We start from the raw sequence: 22,909 nt of genomic DNA, 5'->3' as shown, positions 1-22,909 counted from the left end.
TGGAGGCTAATTTGCTGACCTTCCGTGATTACGTAATTCTGTGCTTTGCTAGCTTGTCAGCGTTAACGGCAAGTTTGGAAAATGAGCCAGGGAAAAAATTAGATTATCAACGCTATGCTAACGATTTAAACTATGAAATTGATTGGTCAGTCAAGTATGTCAAAAATGCTTTTGATATTATTCGGCGTATGCATATTGGAGGTAATAATTGCAAAGATACATTTAAATGCACCAGATTGAAAGAAGTTTGGGAAGGATGGCCTGGTGCTCATACGCAAGATTTTAGGCTTTGTTCTTGTGTTTTTGACAGAGCTGATGTCTCCACTATGAAATGTGAGGAAAAAATAATGATAAGAGTAGACGGCAAAACAAAACTCCCAACTTATCAATGGTACTATACCGGAAAAACCGACCGACAATCTGGCATTATGCAGAAATTGGAAAAATGTGGCTGCATGAACATAAAAGGCACTATATGAAAACACTGGATCAATCTTTGACAAATTATTGGCAAGGAGAAGTTCTTGACTTGTTGTCATCGTGGGAATCATTGAAGGTGAATGTAACAAGTGATCAAAAGGATGAAATGCTTGGATCGAATGCTTACCAATTGAGCATACGTAGTGGGGATTACATGCGCAGACGCAAATTTGTGGAATATGAAATGGCCGTTCAGATGGATATGCAGTATTCGAACGACGGTTACCATAACGACCGTTTGGTGTACCGGCGGGATAGTAGACATGGATACGAGCCTCATTCTGAATTTTACAACAACTACTGATTATTTTGAATAGTTTACTCACTCTTAAACTAAACTTAATGGTGATATTTTTTTAACAATATTTGATAGAATAACAAATGAACTTTTATTTCTTCGTTTCTTTCATGATATATGTAGTTCTTTAATAGTTAGGGTTAGGGTTTGTCGTTCTTTTTGTCGCTTTTTGATAGTTATTTGTCGTTCTTTTTAGATAGTCTAGAAACGTTAGATTAAAAGTCTCCGATTCTACCAAAGGGCTTTTCCAGAAAAAAACCGTGCACCCCCTGTTGAGGAGGTCCAACCTTTTGTGACCTACCCCCTTGGAATTCCAGGCAATTTTAGGATCATACCCCTCTGGAATTCCGAATTTTTACAAATTTTCAATCATTACCCCCTTGGAATTCCGCTTATTTTTGACGGATTTTCGTCTACCCTTATGGAATTCCACTGCATTTCAAACCTTACCCCCTTGGAACGGAAATGGACCTCCTCAACAGGGGGTGCACGATTTTTTTCTGGAAAAGCCCTACCGTAAAGTATTATTCATACTGTAATGATAGATATAATATTTATCATAAATACCAATATAGTAGATCTAGGGATGTTTACATATCTACAAATATAGTAGATTTAAGTAAAAGATTGGCCTGTAATAGGAGCTTAAAAAATTTAACAAACTTTTGGGTTAATCTAAAATGTTCTTAAGACGTGTTTGAATTAAGCATTTTGTGGTCATTGTGAAACTGTTATGTTCTAAACTGTTCAATGTCTTTGAATGCTCTTACATTGTTACTGTTTGTTTTATCTTCAATCGTTTTTTTATATACTTATCCTTAGTGTAATCATATAATCCAAGATTAATTATAATCATTTGTATCTATGGCGTGTTACAATATTTAGTAACTAATTTTATTGATGATGGGAAAAAAGTATTAAAAATGTTATTTAACAAGACTCTTTTAGTTCCTCATAGTCCGAACGTATATTTCGAAAGTATTCTAGCATTTGATAGCGAGTCTATGTATCGGAGGATATCGAGGGCGACGATAAGTGAAGTCGACTCAAAACAAAGTCGATAGTACGGCTCTATATCGCCTTTGTTCACCTAAACAGATGACGGTATGTTGGTGTTTTTACCGTCGTCGAGCAAAGTGGACGGCATTATGGCGACATGTCAACTTTGCTTTAAAATTCGATATTTTATCATTTATTGCTTTAAGTCTCTCCACTATTTTGCCTGGTTACCAACCCCTAACGCGTAATACTGTCCCAAGATTGTTTTGTACGGTAAAACTGAATTTTAACTTCTGGTTTGGTTATCCATTTTCCTGCTCAATCATCTATTCAAGCTTATATGAGCAAGCTTTAAGTTTGCGTAGTCGATAGATGTGAGCAACACGTTGAACCACCAAATTCCATTCACAATCCATAATAATTTTCATTCAGAATTGTTAAGAAACCAATGCTAGCTGATGTGGTGTAGGTCCACGATCAATAATCTTGCTTTGAATTTCCTCTTGTTTATGCAGTGCTGGAGAAAAGGAAGTTGGAACTTGTCTATCAGGTACTGCATATTCAGGTTCTAAATGATTGGCTGTGTCTATTGGAGTTTCGATTTTATCAGGTAGTTCAATTTCTTCCATTGTGATTCCATTGCGCGTTAGATTTGGAGCTTCATTGAGAAAGGCTTCCAACTGCTTTCTATATAAATCATCACTATCGTCATTCGCTTTGTGATATCCAAGGTTATCAAACCCATTCTTTTGTTGTAAACTCTGCGCAGGCGTACTAGAGACATCAAATTCTTTCATCGGTATTGCGTACTCATCCTCTCCAGCGAAACTAATTGATCTATTGGTTAAGTTTCCATCGTTGTTTTTACCAGTCCGACCACGTGACGATTTTCCAGGATTTCGAACAAGAATTGGAGTGACTGATACTATACTGGAATCATTATCTGCTGATGTTTTTCTTTTCCTGTGAAAGAAAAGAAGAGTTTCAATAGCGCTCCGCAACGCATACGTCGTAACTATTACTTTTTCACTTTTTTTGACATTTTGTACGAGTTGCAATCCCACAATTCAATGCGGCTTGATTAAAGATGCGTGCAAGTTGTTATATATCTTTTGTCGAATAATGCAATTAACGTGGAAATAAGAGATTAATGCAAACGTTGATGGGATTTGAACTCGTACAAACACATCGAGAGTAATGATTATGTCAAAAATAAAATCTATTTTTAGATTCAACGCGGTGCGCTAATTAAACCACCTCAGTTAAGTTTTTAGCAATTTCATTGGTCAATAGATGATACGAGCAATTTCATTGGTCAATAGATGTTTCTAGCAATTTCATTGGTCAATAGATGTTACGAGCAATTTCATTGGTCAATAGATGATACGTAGTAACCAGATATCCTTATTTACTTGGAAAAGCCTTGCCGAACACGTATTTTACTGGCCAGATATATCTCATAATCTACTACTCAAAGGCTGTGAAGAATATAAAGCCTTGATGTCCTCTAGTATATCAGGTTTTAAAAGTTCATTGTTTTTTGTCTCAGCTGAAGGATTCTGTATCCCTTGAAAATGTGCAACTCAACCTTTTTGAAAGGTATAATTTAGTAAGTTAATCCTCTATAAATCGAACGTTTTTCTTTACTCGAACAGGTCCCTATGGTAACAAACAAATTAAGAAATTCCAATTCCCCGAGTGTGTTTGTGTTATGGAGAATCTGTTGTAAAAAAGACACTAGGGCAAACTAAAGCAGTTCAAGAAAGGGAAAGAGAGTAAAAAAAATGGGTTCGGTTGTTTGTCCCGAAGTTAGAAGAAAATTTTTAAATTTTTTAATTTTAAACGCTAGTATTAATGAACGAAGGGAAAAGGGGTAAAAATATACGGGGTTCATCTTACGTTTGTTTGTCTCGATCACCAGCGATGTGTTTGAATGTGAAACAGAAGATGATGAGCAACAGGAGAACAATGATCAACACAATCACCAACACGTACGCCACCAATTCATGATCTTCATCTGCAATGTTAGAAGAAAAAGGTTTTCCACTGTTGAGTTTAAAATCCGAATGGCTAGAAAGCAATCTTCAACCTCTCTGAAGCAAGTAAAAGTAGCACCATCGAGTTTAAAGCTCAACAGCCTAGAGAGCAATCCTCAGCCTTTCTCGAGCAAGAAAAATGAATTCTTAATGATTTGCGCCGCTTTTGGAATGGCGGCGATTGAATCTATTGTTTTCTTTGTTTTCACGCAGCATATTTTTTCTAGTGTCGGATTTTACTTACAATCCGGTGTTTGTGTGAAACCACGTGGATCTTGCGTTTCCGATGAGAAATAAGTGCCTTTATTTCCCATTCAGATGCTTGATCTTGAACCTCTACGGGGCTTTAAAATCAATGTTGACACAATGTTGTCTTTCTATTTTACACATTATTTTGCCGTTAAGTTTTCTGCTTACCTCCATTATTCCTTGAGCATTTATCATAACACGTCCCCGTCTCGATTTGTGGATTCTTTCCCACAATGCATCTGCCACCATGTAGAGGTGCGGGAACGCAATATCTCATTCGCTTTTGTTGACATAGTCGACACATTGTCCAGTTTGACCAAGGACCATATGTAATTCCGTCTAAAATGAAAAGACAATGCTTCTATGTTTATCTGAGAGCATACAGAAATCACTACTGGTACTGACCCAAATTTGAGGTAAATTCAGTCAGTTTCCGGTTACTATTGCGATAAAATGTTGAATCCATAGTGAATCTGTCTTTCGTGAGCTTAAAAGGATTGCCAATAGTTTAGTAACTATTTTTCTATTCCATGACCGTAGAGAATCAATAAAAATCGGGTTTCTGACAAACAGAGATACGGACATATTTGGGAAAGAATCAATGATTTCTTACCAACCATATGAAGAGCCCCGCATCTTTCACCAACAAACCCCGTATGACAGCTAAAACAACATAATATGATATATAATTAAGTGCAATGCTACTCATTGAATGCTATTGGGCGCTAGTAGGTAAAAATGTGACTGTAGTCGGAGGTTACCCGATGGCACCTCCATAGATCCCAAAGACATTAAATAAGGCAAATATCTAAGAAAGAAGAAACTCACATGCATTTGAGCTGATTAGTATCTTGTTTGCATTTGTTATAAAATGAATCACCACAAGTTCCTATCCAACATCGCTCTGTTGAACAAAGAAGAAAAGTTAAAGGTCATTAATTGACATAGAAATCCCCTGGATAGCAAGGGGAAATATGTAACATAGTACACCTCTGTATCATAGCCCCGATGGAATTTCTATCGAAATCCCAATGGGGATATAAACTGTTCCCTTTATTTCCTGATAAAAAGCTAATGGGATATTTTCGGAGTGCCGTTTTTACCATTAAATTTCAAATGGGGATGGAATCAACGTCAATTTTTCAATAGAGCTGAAATCGCAGGTATTTTTCACCGAGGGATGAAATTTTCCAGTGGGCAGTGGTCCACCGAGTCTGTGACACAGAGGTGTCATATAAATTAGTAAGTATTGATTGTAGGAAAATACAGGTTTTGGTAGTGTGGTAGTGGTTTTTAGGAAATTTTAGGATATTTAACTGATATGGAAAGTGTGTCTCATATTTAGCGTGTACGTACGGTATTGGATTTTTTCTAAATCCTTTTTCATTGAAATCTAATCTATCAATATCAAGAATTTGAAATACGAAGTTTCCAAAATATTTGTCACAATGAGCCCCAAGTAGTCAAAGGGTGTATTCACACTGAAAATCTCAAGCTAATGGCATTAACGTGTCTAAATCATAAAAATGTTTTGTTAATAGACAGATAAGTCTAAAAAGAAAATAATTTTTACTGATGTATGTAAAATGTTCAAGCGAAAGTAATAATTGCCTTTGTTTCTTTGGCGTAGTTTCGAAGCAGCTTGACATGTTGTAACAATGAACTTAAATTACCCAACAGTTCAAAATACAAAGAATTCCCGTTGATACACACTTCAGAGGAGGGGGCTTCCGAGAATCCGGTATTTACCGGTATTCCGGTATTAGGCCTTTTTCCTTCTGATATTCCGGTATTTGGTAGAAAAATTATCGATATTCCGGTATTTAAGATGCCTGCCGGTACCGGTATTTACAGAAAAATCTACTGGTATTTCGGTAGAGGACAAGAAAATTACCGGTATTCTGGTATTTTGTACCCTCGGAAGCCCCCCCACACATTCCAAGGATTGCTTTCTCAGTGATAAAATTATTTCTTACCATCAACACAAAATCGTGCAGGTTTTAGCTTGAAGGCTGCTTGAAATACGATCACACTATCGTGCGAACTTAGATAATAAGAGGCAAAGGAAAGATCCTGCAATTCTTTGTTTCCATTTTTTCAAGCAACTTTCCATAGCAACAGTGTGAATACACAAAGAAAGTAATACAAATTGTTTATACCTCGCACAGAAATGATTCGAATTCCATCAACATCTCTCAATTTCTGTCGGACCCAGTCTTCTGAATTCTCATTGGACGCGTTAAAATAAATCTCTCCGTCAAAGTATCCACTGATGTTACTGAAAATAAATTAAATTCCAAATATTTTCAGCTAATTTTCAAATTTCACATTCAGAAAAGATTGAAGTTTTCCTGAAAAGTATTTTGATATAAGAATCAGTAAAGATGTTTTTATTTCTTGGGCATAATCGACATATTATATCTTGACGAATTTGAGCCTCGTCGTTCTAATAAAAACAGTGAAATTTATTCTTAAATTGTTCTAATATCTTGACGATTTTGAGCCTCATTGTTTAATTGTTCTTATAACAAAAAGTGTATTTTATTTTTGTAAGACTGGTAAGAATCTTTCTCACTTAAATTGTGTCAATTGTACATCTCCTTCATCTATGTTGAATGTTACTGAAAGCTGAAAAGACAAAAAAACTTAAATATTAAAAGGAGTTCTGACTAAAAGTAAAAGACTTCTTTAAAATTCTTGTCCATACAGATGTTGATTTGCAAGAGAACTCTTGAGACAATGTTCAGAATATCTCAGGTCATAATATAAAGCATCATAAAGTAATGAACTTAGCATGGTAAAAGATCAACTTCGTCCCCATTTGAAATATAACGGAAAAACATTGCACTCCAAACAATCCCACTGGGATTTTTTCAAATGGAAACAAAGTTTCTCTCATTGAGGTTTCGATAGAAATTTTCATCCCCTCTGTGGGAAAAACACCACCGGGGTTGTGAGACAGGGGTATTGTAATAGAGGAGTACCACTCTTACTTCAATACTTGGATAGTGAAAATAAAAATTAGTATACCAGCTCTTTGATGTCTTTGTTGGAAATGTTCGGTGATTGTGCACTTGTCCGTTCGTCTACGCCAGAAATTAAGAACTTCAATCGAGGGTGCCGGAAGAATAAGGGTGGGTTTGTACGTGAAATGATGGGCGGCGTGGTTTGTTGATTGATCGAAGTTGATCTGATTGAAAGTTTGAGAGATGCAGAGGTTGTTGGTGTGATTGAGGTTTGATTGTGATGCTGATTATTGTCGTTGTGAGACATCGTTGCAATGAAGTCTGGTTATAAAAACAAGAGCACCACTTTTAAAAGAATCCAACTCTAGCTTTTGAGAAGAACAGAAAGGCTGTTTATGTTACTGAGAATTGTTGTTGCAAAGACAAATGAAAGAATACGGCCAGTAGAATGTCATCAAGATGTGATCGAAAGAAATTATTACGATTTATATTTTTGTCCTTAATAGTAAAACCCAAACCTTTTCACCCTATTCATAACGTAATGTTTTTACGAAAACGGTAAAAAGTCTGTCTTCATATAGTTGATTTTCTTCTTCTTCACTTTTCATCTTCATTTTTCCATTTTTGAATTTTTTCTCTTTACTCTAGGGGCTGGGTTAGGTCTCGTATGCACATCGGCGTATAGTCATTTTTTCTTTTGATCATGAAAGTATAGTCCTTGAAGAGTCAGAAAACGTGTGTGGCGTTATTTGGATCAGGCACAAATTTCCATAATGGCGGATTTTAGATTTTCAACCCTTTTTAGGCCTCTTGCTTGAAAAAAATATTTTTTTGACTTTAAACATAGACATATTATATACCAATCGATCCCGAATTTTATGCTGATTAAGAAAAAGGTCAGAATCATGGTCTGAAAATTTCGGAGATATGAAGCACTTTCGATTTCGATTTTTTGAAATGACTACTTTTGGTTCCAGATTTGCGTGGCTGTAACATTTGATTGGCTTACTTAATTTACTTGAAATTTTCGGAGGGTCTTGCCTACCGTTCAAATAATAAAATTGACGAAAATTTATTTTTCTACATGAATTTCGAAATCCATAATGGCGGATTCAAAATTTTCTTTCGACACATGGGCTCTTAAGGTCTGCTAGCCTAAGAAAAATATTTTTTGAGCTTAAAACCCTGCATATTATACACCAATCGATCAGAAATTTTATGCTAATTGAGAAAAAGGTCAGAACCATGGTCTGAAAATTTTGTTATCAAGAGATACGAAGTACTTACGTTTTCTAAGTTTTGCTTCATAGCTCGAGAGCTTTTTTTCAAGCAAGAGGGCTAAAAAGGGTTGAAAATCTAAAATCCACCATTATGGAAATTTGTGCCTGATCCAAATAACGCCACACACGTTATCTGACTCTTCAAGGACTATACTTTCATGATCAAAAGAAAAAATGACTATACGCCGATGCGCATAAGGGACCTAACTCAGCCCCTAGAGTACTTTGATAGTATTCCACTCCTGTTTATATTTTCAAGAAGCACAATAAACCACTATCTAATTCAAATTCTATCAAAAGTTACACCCTTATGTCTCCACTTCAGATTATATTGAGATAGAATTTAGGATATGCTTACACGTTTTTTATAAGACAAACTATATAAGAACATAAGGAAGGCTTCGATGGCCAAAATGTTAAGAGCAAGTTAAGGATATTTTAAGGCTTTGAAGATTCTAAAATACCCAATTTCTTAAATAAAACGGACAAAAAAATGCTCTAAAAGCGGGGAAAATAAGAACATGTTAAGAATATTTTTAGGCTTAAAATTCAAAAAGTTAAGAACATTCCAAGGCTTCAAAAATTTTGGATTTTGAATTAATTTAGATTTTTGAAAAATGTTCTTATAAAAAAACGTGCACCTTAGCTGGATTACTAAACTTACTGGTCCCCATAATGACTGGTGCAGTTTGGTTGACATGATACTGGTGAATGGAAGTTTCATTGGTGACATTGTGAACGAGACTGGATGATGAAGGTGAGAGAATATCCATTGATGAAATCTGTCCTTGCACCATTCTCCATTGAACAAGTGTTGAAGATGTTAAGAATAATAACAATACCTCCATTTTTCTGCCTGCTTTATCTTGGCTGAAAAAAGACGAAAATACTTTTGACAAAAATTATGTCGTAATTTATCTCCATAGGTTTGCAAGGAAAAATTTCGCGTTCCGAGTATTAACCAAACCTTATCAAGGCCATATCGTGTTTTAAAATTACTGAAAATAAATTTCGAAAGAAATATATAGTAAGAACTTAATCACAATGTGTAATATACCAACAAATCAAAATACATTCGAAAACATACCATCAGATCTATGATAGAAAACTGTAGCATTCAATAATATACCTCTGTTCTGATTCACACTTGATTTGAAGAATTGATTTAGAGGTATTCAACAAAAAATTCTTTTCTTTTCAAATAAAAATCGTATTCTATCGAAATGCTTTATACACTTCGTTTTCATTCTAAAGAAAATTAATTTTTCATATCTTTTGATTTTATATTATATTTCAGCATTGTTAAGACTGTGTGTGAAGTAAAATTCAAGCTAAAACCTAGTCACGACTATTTTGAGATTAGTTTGAGCTCGAAGAAAATAATCTCAAAATTTGATTTAGAGGTATTTTGTCTCTTTAATACTTTTTCATATAAATTTGAAAAAAGAAAGCTAAGGAAAAACAATAAACAATAAATAAATTCTAATTAAAAAAAACAATAGAAAAATCACACAAAATCATTGATTGTAACAAAAAGATTGATTAAAAAATTGACGAATAAACTTTAAAAAATAACATCGACTAAGAACAGAATTAAGTGCAAAAATACGAGACGTTTACACGCTTTTTTATAACAAGTTTATGAGAAAATCAAGCTCAATTTTAGCAAAAACCTAACAACAAATCAATAACCATTTCAGGCCTCAAATTTCAGAAACGGCAAAGAAAGCGCTGATTTCAAACGCCTTTTAATTAAGTCAATAAGTGAATAAAGTAAACATATCAAGAACATTTAGCCAGTTAAGCCTAAAAATCACGATGAAGTCGGGGACATTCCCAAAAGACAATTTGTCGTAAGGCCTTAAGTAAGATTTTACGCAGATGTGAAAAAAGCTTAAAAAGGAAAGCGTGTACTGCAATTTTATTCCCACGATACAATACAATAGGAGCATATAATTATATACAAAACAATAACACTAAAAATACACCAAGGTAGAAACAAATACATTATACTTTAATTAGTTTAATTAATTTTCGTGAGATTTAATTTCGCGAGCCAAAAAAACAGCAAATCTTGTGTACTCATTTTTGCGATTCAGAGTGTTCAAATATAGTAAGTTGAATTTAATTTAGCGGTTTAGCAATCTCACACGATTTCGCGAGTCAGCAATCTCACACAGTTACGCAAGTTTTATTTCCGCAAAAAAAGGAAAAATTTGCGAATTTTAATCCGATTTAAGAAAAATACAATTAACAAAAATAAATAAAGATGCACCTTTGCACAAATAGACCTAAACAAACGAAAAAAAATAAAAAGACAAAAAGCTAGATTGGCGAGCTACAGGGACGTCGAGGAACTTTCCTAAATGATGTTCATCTAGAAGATAAAAAAGGGTTTTCGAGTGGTTTTATCTTTTAACCACGTTATTTTACTACTAAGGTCTTGAAAAAACCCAAAAATTGAAGAAAACCGAAAATGTGGTCTCAAAAAATAATAGAAAGGTTACTTAAAAATAAGTTTAAAATATTTGAAAACCAATATTCCGTTAGCGTGTATCTTAAATACTCTTTATACCATTATTATCTTGTTGTTTTACTATTAAAATTGTGTATATCAAATATATCCAAATAGTCCAAAGGTCAATCCAAAATTGACTCTCGACGGGGCTTTATCTCGTATTTCCATAACGAGACTTCACTCCAAAGCAAGGGGTGGCGCTAATGGTTTAGTATCTATAACTATATAATTCTCATTTTTGTGTAAATCCCGAGGATGAAAAATATGATCAAATTATCGTTTGACCATTCAGGGAACTGAACATTTTATTATCTACATACAACATTCCCATCTTTTCATAAACCATCGAAACTAGAATATGCACGCATCGGGTTTTGAAAGTTTTGTTGCTTGACGTTAGGTGAGTGAACTTCTTTGAAGAATTCCTGCTCTGGTGGTGTCTAAAGATAAAATAAAATACAAAAGGTTTACTAGAGCTTTGGCGTGTATTGGGCAGTTGGTGAATCTTTGATAAAAACAAATTTAACTACACGTTTTTTTTTTTATTAAAACACCTAAAATTTGGCTGAGCCTGGATGTGCTTATTTTTTTTAGCAATTTTCAACCTAAAATGTTCTTAAATGCGTTCTTAATTTTTCAGACCACTCTAAATCGACAATATGATACAAAATAAAGAGCACTTAAATTTGGCAAAATTTGGACATTTGACTCTCGACTTTTGAAGATCCACCCCTAAATTCGGTTAAAACTGCTTAAAAAGAGGAAAAAATTGTAGTTTCTTGTCATTTTTTTCCAAACTGAGGCTGGGCATGTTCTTAAGATGTTCTTAATTTTTCGACGAATTTCAGCCTATATGTTCTTATAAACTAGGTTCTAATAAAAAAAAAAACGTGTAATACTTTTGGTAAAATTCAAATTTATTACAAATCCAAATGTAGTTCTACTGTAGAATTTTAATAAGATTTCTTGTGTCTAAGTGTGCCATGTCATATTGGATTAAAACAAAAATTTAAAAATTCATGAAACAATATTTATTTATTTCGAAGCTGACCTGGTACACGTTTTTTTTTTTATTAGAACCTAGTTTATAAGAACATATAGGCTGAAATTCGTCGAAAAATTAAGAACATCTTAAGAACATGCCCAGCCTCAGTTTGGAAAAAAATGACAAGAAACTACAATTTTTTCCTCTTTTTAAGCAGTTTTAACCGAATTTAGGGGTGGATCTTCAAAAGTCGAGAGTCAAATGTCCAAATTTTGCCAAATTTAAGTGCTCTTTATTTTGTATCATATTGTCGATTTAGAGTGGTCTGAAAAATTAAGAACGCATTTAAGAACATTTTAGGTTGAAAATTGCTTAAAAAAAATAAGCACATCCAGGCTCAGCCAAATTTTAGGTGTTCTAATAAAAAAAAAAACGTGTACGCATATTTCATGATTTTATTACGTTTTTATTACATACATAGACAAACCAATTACTATATAGCCTTTTATTTGTTTTTAACTTGTACATTTTTAACTTACCGAATTTGTGAACTAGATCATTTTTATGAACCCAATGATGGTATGAACACCGAAAAAATTGTTACATGAATTTTAAAATTTTTGTTTTAATCGAATGTTAATGTTAACAACATTCAACACTATATGATCCATTAAGTGCCATCACTCGGTAAATTTACAAATATTTTCTGATTTGAAATGCGCATACACAATCCAATAAGAAAGAAAATGCAAAACTAGACTAGTTTTTCACTCGGGCGGGGTAAGAAGCAGGCCAGCATGGGAAATGAACAAAGAAACCAATGTAGATTTTTTGTCAAATTAATCAACCTTTAAAGAACCCTGTTGTAAAGGGCTACATACAAAACACAATATATGGTCAGGCAATATGTTGATGATATATTGCTGAATGTCGACAATATATTGAAAATGTGTCCGCAATGTATTGTCAGCTCGATTTGCAATATTCCAACAATAAAGGGGGATTGTTTACAATTCCTTTTTATAATAGAGTACCAGTTGTTTACTTCGTACATTACGGTCCGCAAACCATATTGTCGAATATTGTTCGTCAATATATTGTGTAGTCTAAGTATCTTGCGGACCATGTAAAAGAAAGTTAAGAATACAATATTGATCGATAAAAAACGATACACCGCTATAGATACCTGTGGAGGTGTGAGTGCATTTCGGTTGTTGGGAGGGAAAGTATTTTGATTGATCGGATGTTCATCTAATCCTACCAAGTCTGTCAAATGAAAAGAAGAAAGATAAAAAAAAAAAGTCCGTTGAATAGTCGAGCCAATAAATTAAAGTAATATGTGATAGTTATCGCACGGTACCTAGCGCAATATGGCATGGGATATATTTTTCGAGTTCAGATTTTTCGTCATATTTTCCGAGCCTTTAGGTGAGAGCTGTTTTTAACTGGCAGCCTGTCTACTATCCTTTTACACCCCACCCCCTTCTCATTGACCCGGTAGAATTTTTTCAACCAGGTGGGGTAAAAATAACGGACTGAAATTCGATGGGGATCGATATTCCCATGTTTTTTTATGACCGGGGATTTAAATTCTTTTGTTTTCAAGTCAGAAAATTCAGTGGGGATGGTAAAAATAACATATTTTGCAGTGAGGATTGGTTTATTTGATTTGGTTTGATTTGGTTTATTTGGCACTCAATTTCTAAGCGACGGTATGTGCCACGAAAGATTGGCTTTCAAAATCAGACCCTTACAGTGTAGTTTGATTTTATATCTAATTGCCCCCGCAGGAGCGTAGCGACGAGGAGGCACTCATAGTTTCACGCATAGATATTGGACTGGAATCTCGAAATTTTGTTGCGTTTGTTTGTTTTGTCGCCCAAGCATCCCCGTAGTTAGTCTCTTCCGTAAATGCTCGGTTTTCATATTACGTTATATGGTATTATTGTTATTACATATTACAATTTTAGTTTTGATTTAGCTTTGAAAAGCTGAAGCGAGTGTTATAAATGCAAATCAAAACAGTGTATGATATAACACGAATTACAATATTACTTGTGCAAATCAAAAAAAACAAAATGGCAGACTGGTTATGATGATGATGAGCTGATTCATTGACTAGAAAAAGTGTTTTGTATGTCAAATTTTGTTTCTTGTCTTTGAAACTGTAATTTAGTCAGAAGTTCACTTCAGCAATGATTTCAATTATTTTTCCAGAATCTTTAAAGAAATTTGCTTAAGTTTTCAAATGTACATTTGATATTTTTGTTCAAACTCTAATTTATTTTTGTCTGTCATTTTATTGATAACTACCTTTATTGTTTATAGGGCTTCTTGAGCTTTAAATACCATCATATGGTCGTAACTCGAGAAAGTCCTTCTTAACTTAGTAAAACAACCGGCAAAGTACAAAAAAGATGAATGTACGCATATGTAAAGTTGAATCCAAACGTGGTTGACTTTTTCTTTTGGTCTTCAAAATAATTTACCTCACTTAGAGTGTTTTTACGTCTTTTCAGTGTGGTAAATCTTTTTCAAAAACCTGAAAAAAGTTTGTTAACTCGTTAAACTTTACATGCGCACGTTAAGGCATTTAACGGTGGTTAGACTAGGTACACAGACAGTCATACAGAAACACCATAAAGGGAAAGTATATCACTAGCTATAAACTCAAAAAGTCTAGCTTCCTGAAGGCGCGTCTCTTCATTGTCTGCGCTGCGATCAGCTTGGAGAAAAGATTGCATCATGAAAAAGGACTATGCACTTGAAAAGAAATTTAGGCGCATTTTAACTTTTCTCGACTGTACGTCTGAATGAACCACAATGGCATTCCTTTACTTTTCTTTTGACCAACAACATAGAAGATTTTGCTTGAGAAGTGCAGTCACACAGCGTACGCTAGTGGACCCCGGGCCTTAACTAGGATAAGTGAGTTTCTATTTCATTCACACCCACTTAAGATGGCGCAGAACTTTTTGATAAATTTTATACGCAGTATCCTCTTGACTATTGTTTATTAGGCAAAGTAGCAACAGAGAAATGTTGAAATATAGCAGCCAATGAAAAAAAACAAGCTATTTCTGATTGGTTACCTTGTGGATTTATTCACTGCGTATGTCCATATATTTTGCCTACAATCTAAGATGTCTGCAACATTATTAGAAAAGGTCTATTTAGTGAATAGTAATCATGACATATATCGTTATAAGAAAGAAACTAGGAGAAAAAACAAACAAACAGGAGATGTAAAAATCAGTAAGATAATGGTACCATAAACTTTTTAAATATATTTTTGAGAGGCTTTTCCAGCTTTTCCTTAAATTTTATTAAGTTATCAAGCTGCATGAATTTTTCAAGTATGTATTTTTTTATAATGGAATATATTTTTTTTTTCAAGCAAACGCCTCAATCAATCAATAAATCAATCAATCAATCAACCAATCAATCAATAGTTAAATAAATCAATTATTCCTGATTATTTTTTAATGTTTAATCTTTAAAGCATTAAAGCTTTATAAGTGCATGACATGATCTTTATGTGGGGGCATTTAGTGAAAGCTATGACTAGTTTAGCTAAAGCCATCTGAAAATGAGCCTGAGCTGTCGACACAATTTGTAAAACAAACCAAAATGAGCGCGAGTTGAAACTATAAAGGTACATCAGTTTTTTTACTGTCGAAGACTTGCAATTTAGTAGTCCCTAAACACACCTTTACAGTATATCAGCTCAAAAAAGACCCTTGTAATGCACTCTATCAAAAGTAGACCCTTACGGTGCATTTGAGGGTATCAAAAAACCTACCCTTAGGGGCAGCACATGCCGTGGGTCGGACCATATGAGTGCCCCCCCCCCCGGGCATGGGCAGTAAAGAGCTATCACCCAAATGATTATTGACATGATTATATACCTTCTAAGCTTTTTGATGCATTCTTTATGGAGTCTCTAAGAGGTCGTTTTGTAGAAGTTTGTGAGCGTTGACGACTTCGTGACAGTCCCGCGTCTAAAGACACTTGTTGAGCGACTTTGACGTTAGGTAACATTCCTTTAGGTAAAGTTTGTGCTCTCTTGGGTGGTTGAATCATATTGGGCGTTGAAGTGGCGTTGACCTTCATCGAAGACCTCGTAGGTGGTGCAGTCGGCGTGATGGGCGAACTAGTGCTTTTAACATCTTGTTTGGTGGGTGGTGCTGGTATAGATTGACCGGGGCCACAAAGACCTGATGGTCGTGGGCGCGGCTTCTAAGAGAGGATTAGATGGGGAAAGATAACATTTTGTTTCTTACTTTCTTTTCCTTATTAGCTGATCATTTGTCGCACGTACCAGATTTATTATAAAATAATGATATCATCATGGATTTGGATATTGCAATTTAGTGGAAACATTCGTTCTGACGCTATTTTTTAACAAGCCATTTAGAACGGAGACACGAATTCAGAACGTCAGATCATCTGTGTGCACTCCGTCATTTGTTCGAGTTATGGAAATTTCGAATTACGAATTGGTTTATAAGGCACTCTTAACTGAAAGATCTAGAACACTTGATCGAGTTAAAGAGGCATTCCTATTATAGAGGTTCGAGTTATGAACACTCCACTGTATTCCTAAAACATCATATTCAGTAGTTTGTCAAATCTAAGTTCACAGAGTTGAATGTAAAATCGGGACCTGGACAGAACTTACAGGTGTGGGTTGGCTTTCTTCGACATTCATTTGTGAGAGTTTTTTATTTAATTCTCGGTCTTCTTCGTCTCCCACTGATTGAAAAGGATTTTCTTTTCTAGCTCCTGTCCCCACCTCTTTTGACGCAACTTTCGTAAGATAATCTGCAAAAATATCGTCTGTTTGAGATATGTCAGACGCTGACGCAAAGGGGTTGGAACTGAAAGAATTCGTTTGCTGATTGGCTGCCGTTGGCGTGGTCGCTGAGAAAGGATCCAATGAGCTTTCAGTTGAAAATAAATCTTGATGGTGATTGGTTGTTGGTTTACCAAAAGGATCGTCATTGGTCGAGCTCCCAAAAATGTTTGAATTTTGATTGGCAGACCCAAACGGATCTGAATTCTGATTGGTTGGTCCGAAGGGATCTGCGCTTTGATTGGCTGATCCACTAAAAGGGTCTGTGGAGCCAAACGGATCGAGATTATTATCATTATTAATAGAAGCAAAAGGATCTGCGTTAAAAGAGTTTTGACTTTTTTGTTGTTGGCTCATTGAGTTAAATAAATCTAAGTTCTGACTTGTAGTCAATTGTTTTGAGCCGACAGAGAAAGGATTATTTGGTGCCGAAGAAACCGAAGACACCTCTTCACTGGCTACACTCTCCCAGTCCGGTGTATCGGCAAACGGGTCTACTTTCGGTATAAAATTACCGGTGGTCGGGCTAGAACCGAACGTGTCAAAGTCATGATAATTGTTTTTGTCTTGTGTGGGTGATGTATTGAACGCACTACTAGTACCGAAAAGATCGACATTATTTTGTGACGACAAACTATTCAATCCGTTATCTCCTTGACTGACGTACGTCGTCGTTGCAGTGCTAAATGGATCGAACAAGTCTTCTTCGGTTGCCGTCGGTTTTGCTGAAGAAGAGTTTGGCGGGAAACTCGTTTCAAAGGATGCGTCAAAGAGATTTTCACTATTGTTGCGGGGACTGGGCATGGATGGCGAAAAGGGATTGGCTAATGAGTTGATGTCACGTGGTGTTGTGGGCGGTGTCTCTCCATCATCTCCATGGAAAAACATGGACGACGACTGAAAAAAAGACGAAATTGAAATAGTAATAACTTACTAGTTTTTTATAAGCATTGCACTTATAAGAATATCTAGGCTCGGATAAGGCAAAAATTTAAGTATATGCTAAGTACTACCTTGAGCCTACGTTTTCCGGTTTTAGTTGTTAAGATATAGGCATCCTTCAAGTATTTTTCAGCCTTATCAGGCGCTCGATCTAAGCATCTCCGAACAAGTTTTTGGATTATCATGAAGAAAAAAAACATATAGTTTTAATCTTTAGTTTCGTGAATCCTAGGGTTCAACCAATAAGGGAGGGTACCACAGCTTTGATATAAGACAATGGGGAAATATCCTTGGCTATCTGGGGTCTGGTATAAACACTTGTTTAATTTGGACATTCGAGAAAGTAAAAGCATCTTGTGTCGCGAACTGGCAAGCAAACAAATATTTCTCTACATCCTAAGGTGTAAATGCTGTCCAAGAATATGACCTACCTTATCAGGGAAAAATTTTGTCACCTAGAGGCACTTTGCCCCGACCGAAATTTCAAATTCGTCACTTCTCCCCGACGAGTCACTTTCACCCAAATAAATTCCAAATGAAATGGTTTCCTTCACTAGCTTGAAAAAAGATCTTGTTTCGACATTTAAAGCACTAATTTCGGTTAATAAAGGTGTAAGGTTTAATTTTGGTCGGGGTTTAAAAAATCGGGTAAAAGTTTTGGTCAGGGATAAAAAAATCGGGTAAAAGTTTTGGTCAGGTGATAAAATATCGGGGAAAAAATTCATCGGGGGAAAATTTCGTCACCCCCTCAAAATGTTCGTCACTTTCCCCCGACATTTTCTTCCCCAATAAGGTATTTAATTACGAAAAGCACATACAATAACAGACGAAATGCAATCAAAATGACACCAGGTTTCGAAAGCAGGACCATTATTCTTGAGGGAAATAGAAACCAAAAGGTAGTAAACCACACCCACTTTTTATAAAGAAATGTAATCGAACACAACCTACCATTTTTTGATAACTCATTTTTGGCTTTAATAGAAAACCCTCTCTCTGTTGTTAATAGATGCTATAAATTAATTTTCTGATTATGAAATGTATTAAGCTACATAACTGTATATAAAAAAGCATAAGAAAAAAATAATTTGATGCGATTTTTAAATTTGATAAATGTAAAACGTGTCAAATTAAGATTTTCTATAAACACGCAAGTGCGAGTCATAAATTCAATACGTAGACACACAAGAGCCTTGCATTTCCAATTTCAAAATTCAACACATAAGACTTAAAATGTCGACCTCTCAAAATTTATAGCATTTACTAAAGTAAGCTAAAACTTGTGTAAAAAAATATACACTCCCACTTTTTTTATCTCGTGTTATACTGTTTTGAAGTTTAAAACTTGTGTATGTTCTCAAATCTGTAAGATTACGAATGAAAGACTACTAAAACACCACGCATTTTTCAAATACCACAATTCCTTTTCTGTTGTTCAAGGTCAAGATGGTTTTCTTTCAACTTTCACACAATATCTTTAGCCTAAGCCCAATGGAAGGGGGGGGGGAGATTGGACCCTTACAGTGCAGAAAGGAATTACACTAAATTTGAGTAATTGTCGGAGAACAATCCTTTTTTTGTCCATTCTAAGTAGTCAGATTTTCCAAAATCTTGCCGAAAAAACACTGTTCTTCCCACTTTTTACATCATTACATTGCACTTCTTCTCATTTCAACCCTTGCAGTGCATTTTGAGAAGCGTGGAAAACGCACCATCAAGGGCCGCACCTACGGTAGGGTTAACCTTGAGTGCCCCCTCCACCGGGGCCTAAGCTAAAGGGACGATCCAATGGTCGGGGAATTTTGGCCTGTGCATATTTCATTCATTGCCCTGAGCTCAAAACTATTTAATTGTCTAACTGTTTTCAGACAAAGGAGCTCAAACCATTAAAAAGTTAACCCCTTTAAGCTGCTTGCATCCTCTAAAAATCGCGTGTCTTATAAATCTTACTATTTGCTGGTCTCACTAAAGAAAACATCGATCATCACTTTAAAATCTAAATAAGCTATTTTTCAATAACTTAAAGCCAAGAAAGTCTGAGAAATTATAAACATTGAAAATTGTAAATTATTAATGGAGAGTGCTGTGAAAAAAAATTATCTCCAAAAATCTGATCAGCTTCGTATCCCGGATAACGTCGTATTGAATTGACCATTAAATAGATGTCTTGGATGGTCAAAAAGTGTATATCGATGTTAAAGGAATGATAATTTTTCTGGACTAACACACTAAACAGAATAAACTTTTATGGGAATATCAAATTTGATTTCTGAAGAAGTAAAACAGTAGTCTGGAAATATAAGAACCCCCCCCCCCCCGAAAAAACAAAACAAAAAAAAACACAAATTCTTCTGAAATTCTCTGTTAGCTTAAATTAAAAAAAATTATAATAGATCTATCGCTTTTCATAAGTTTATTAATGGGAAAAACGGGAATTGATATGCTTGCAGCAGTGTGAACTAAATTTTCACATAGATATAGATAATCAAACTGCAAGCAATAGTATCGAACCAGTGAATATTTACTATCGCACAATATTTTGACACGTTTTGAGGAAGATGATAAAATTTCTAGACGAGAATAGATATTAAACTATGAAGAATATGCTTTCTCGAGTTATTTTTTTTTTAATTGTGAAAAAGCTATCATTCTTTTTAGATAGAACTCTTCATGTTTGGTCAGAGGAATGTAAAGAGATGGAAAAACAGCTTTCCCGATTACTCAAAGTTCAACGATCACTTCTATTGAAAATTCTATTGTAAAAACGTTGATTAGGTCATTAAATGAAAGTCCAGAAAAGACGGCTCGCCGTACAAATTGGACGGTTTCTACATGATTTGACGATAAAAATGAAAATCTGTTTTTCCTTTTTTGGCTATTACTAGTTCAATTTTTAAGAATAAGGAGCAATATTTTTCATACATGTCCAGTATAAGGGAATATGTCAAACTGAAATTAAATGAAAGTTCAAATTTTCCTTTTGACAATGAGGGTGTACAAGTGAGCTATCTACCCTTCCCCACTGTCTTGGTATTGTGGAGATAATTTGAAATCAATTTAACTAGCCCAAATTTATTTAAGAAAAAACAAAAAATGTGATTATCTCAAGACTTGGTTCTTATAAAAAAAGTGAAGGAAACCTTTGATCTTTGTTTGTCTCCACATGGACCCATGAGGCCATCGGGCCAAGAGATACGAGGGTCCCTGTGCCCATTTGTTAAATTTCAAAATTTGCTTCTATAAATTGGAAAGAAACCCCAGTTCTTTTTTTTTTCTTTTTGTCATTTTGGCTCAATGAGGCCGGGGGTCATAGGGCATAAGGCGTCCCTATACCCCAGTGGACATACCCCAAACCCGTGTCATTTGTTTCATTTGTTTCATTTTGAACTTTTATTCTTTTTGTCATTTTGGCTCAATAAGGCCGGGGGTCATAGGGCATAAGGCGTCCCTATAACCCAGTGGACATACCCCAAACCCGTGTCATTTGTTTCATTTGTTTCATTTTGACTTTGAGTCTCAAAAAAAGAGAGACCCCTTGTTCTTTTTATTCTTTTTGTCATTTTGGCTCAATAAGGACTTTGAGTCTCAAAAAAAGAGAGACCCCTTGTTCTTTTTATTCTTTTTGTCATTTTGGCTCATTTAGGCCGGGGGTCATAGGCAATAAGGTTTCCCTATACCCCAGTGGACATACCCCAAACCCGTGTCATTTGTTTCATTTGTTTCATTTTGACTTTAAGTCTCGAAAAAAAGGAGAGACCCCCGTTCTTTTTATTCTTTTTGTCATTTTGGCTCAATAAAGCCGGGGGTCATAGGGCATAAAGGGTCCCTATACCCCAGTGGACATACCCCAAACCCGTGTCATTTGTTTCATTTGTTTCATTTTGACTTTAAGTCTCGAAAAAAAAGGAGAGACCCCCGTTCTTTTTATTCTTTTTGTCATTTTGGCTCAATAAGGCCGGGGGTCATAGGACATAAGGGGTCCCTATACCCCAGTGGACATAACCCAAACCCGTGTCATATGTTTAATTTGTTTCATTTGTTTCATTCTGACTTTGAGTCTCAAAAAAGGAGAGACCCCCCGTTCTTTTTATTCTTTTTTTCATTTTGGCTCAATGAGGCCGGGGGTCATATGGCATAAGGGGTCCCTATACCCCAATTGACATATCCCCAAACCCATGTCATTTGTTTCATTTGTTTCATTTTGAACTTTTATTCTTTTTGTCATTTTGGCTCAATAAGGCTCAATAAACTTTCATGTCTCGAGAAATTGAGGGAGTATGTTTTATTCATATTTCATTTTAATTATTCAAAATTCTTTTTTTAAGTAAGGCATATAACTTTGTTTATTTTAGTTTTAATTAATCTTTGCAAAGTAAACAAATGGTAACATACTTTTGAGGACATTTTATTTCATTTATAAGGACCAACTTTATAAGAATCCAATCCATAACTATTTAACCATTTAAATTTATAATGTCTTGTAGCTGACTTTAAACGTATACGTCACAGTTAATCACGTATTTCGACGGCTTGTCACTGTGTCGGATGTATACTCGGCGCCTTAGGCCCTACAGGGTTGTTAGTAACGGCTCAAATTTCTATCATGTTATACCCGTCGAAGATAAAGATATATGAACTAATCATGTTTTAATAAAGCTTTGTTTTTCGATGTTTAATAGCTAAATAATGAAAGGCATGGGACGTAAAACAACGATTAATTACGTATTTCAAGGGCTTGTCACGGTTCCAGGTGTATACGTCAGTTGACGGCTTGTCACTGTGCCGGGTGTATACTCGGCGCCCTAGGCCCCGCAGGGTTGTTAGTAACGGCTCGAATTTCTATCAGGTTATACCCGTCGTATAGAAAAATATATGAACGAATCAGGTCTTAATAAAGCTTTGTTTTTTAATGTTTCATAGCTTAATAATGAAAGGCATGGAAGGTTATAGGACGATTAATTACGTATTTTGAGGGCTTGTCACTGTGCCGGGTGCATACGTCAGTTGAAGGCTTGTCACTGTGCCGGGTGTATACTCGGTGCCTTAGGCCCCGCAGGGTTGTTAGTAACGGCTCGAATTTCTATCAGGTTATACCTGTCGTATAGAAAAATATATGAACGAATCAGGTCTAAATAAAGTTTTTTTTTTTAATGTTTCATAGCTTAATAATGAAAGGCATGGAACGTAATACGACAATTAATTACGTATTTTGAGGGCTTGTCACTGTGCCGGGTGTATACGTCAGTTGACGGCTTGTAACTGTACCGGGTGTATACTTGGTTGCCTTAGGCCCCGCAGGGT

The 22,909-nt window shown here is 35.2% G+C and overlaps 2 protein-coding genes across 4 annotated transcripts in view; both read right to left on the bottom strand.

The window, feature by feature from the left end:
• Positions 1–1,547: 1,547 nt before the first annotated feature.
• Positions 1,548–9,174, bottom strand: LOC136812300 (uncharacterized). 2 transcript variants are annotated; one of them, XM_067068795.1, is made up of 9 exons: positions 8,964–9,174; positions 7,093–7,349; positions 6,638–6,690; positions 6,222–6,340; positions 4,891–4,966; positions 4,676–4,725; positions 4,231–4,401; positions 3,677–3,794; positions 1,548–2,740 (listed from the first exon to the last, which is right to left on the bottom strand). In XM_067068795.1, exons 1-9 carry the CDS (start codon positions 9,154–9,156, stop codon positions 2,215–2,217), a joined length of 1,563 nt encoding a protein of 520 aa, XP_066924896.1. In that variant the 5' UTR covers positions 9,157–9,174; the 3' UTR covers positions 1,548–2,214. The 2 variants fall into 2 exon arrangements, with proteins under 2 accessions (XP_066924896.1, XP_066924897.1); XM_067068796.1 differs by having other exon boundaries at positions 1,586–2,740; positions 8,973–9,174.
• Positions 9,175–9,570: 396 nt separating this feature from the next.
• Positions 9,571–22,909, bottom strand: part of LOC136812299 (capon-like protein) — a 37,188-nt gene continuing 23,849 nt past the window's right edge. For both annotated transcript variants that reach the window (XM_067068793.1, XM_067068794.1), the window contains exons 7-10: positions 16,493–17,563; positions 15,720–16,050; positions 12,998–13,077; positions 9,571–11,266 (exon numbers count right to left, since the gene is read on the bottom strand). In XM_067068793.1, the coding sequence (XP_066924894.1) occupies positions 11,162–11,266; positions 12,998–13,077; positions 15,720–16,050; positions 16,493–17,563 (1,587 nt within the window). In that variant the 3' untranslated portion in view covers positions 9,571–11,161. The remainder of the gene's footprint in view (positions 11,267–12,997; positions 13,078–15,719; positions 16,051–16,492; positions 17,564–22,909) is intronic.

Source organism: Clytia hemisphaerica, unplaced genomic scaffold, assembly GCF_902728285.1.
Source record: "Clytia hemisphaerica strain Z4C2 unplaced genomic scaffold, Clytia hemisphaerica genome assembly, whole genome shotgun sequence".
Taxonomy (NCBI): domain Eukaryota; kingdom Metazoa; phylum Cnidaria; class Hydrozoa; order Leptothecata; family Clytiidae; genus Clytia; species Clytia hemisphaerica.
Note: the sequence above shows the minus strand (reverse complement) of the source record. Positions and strands in the feature narration are given on the sequence as shown.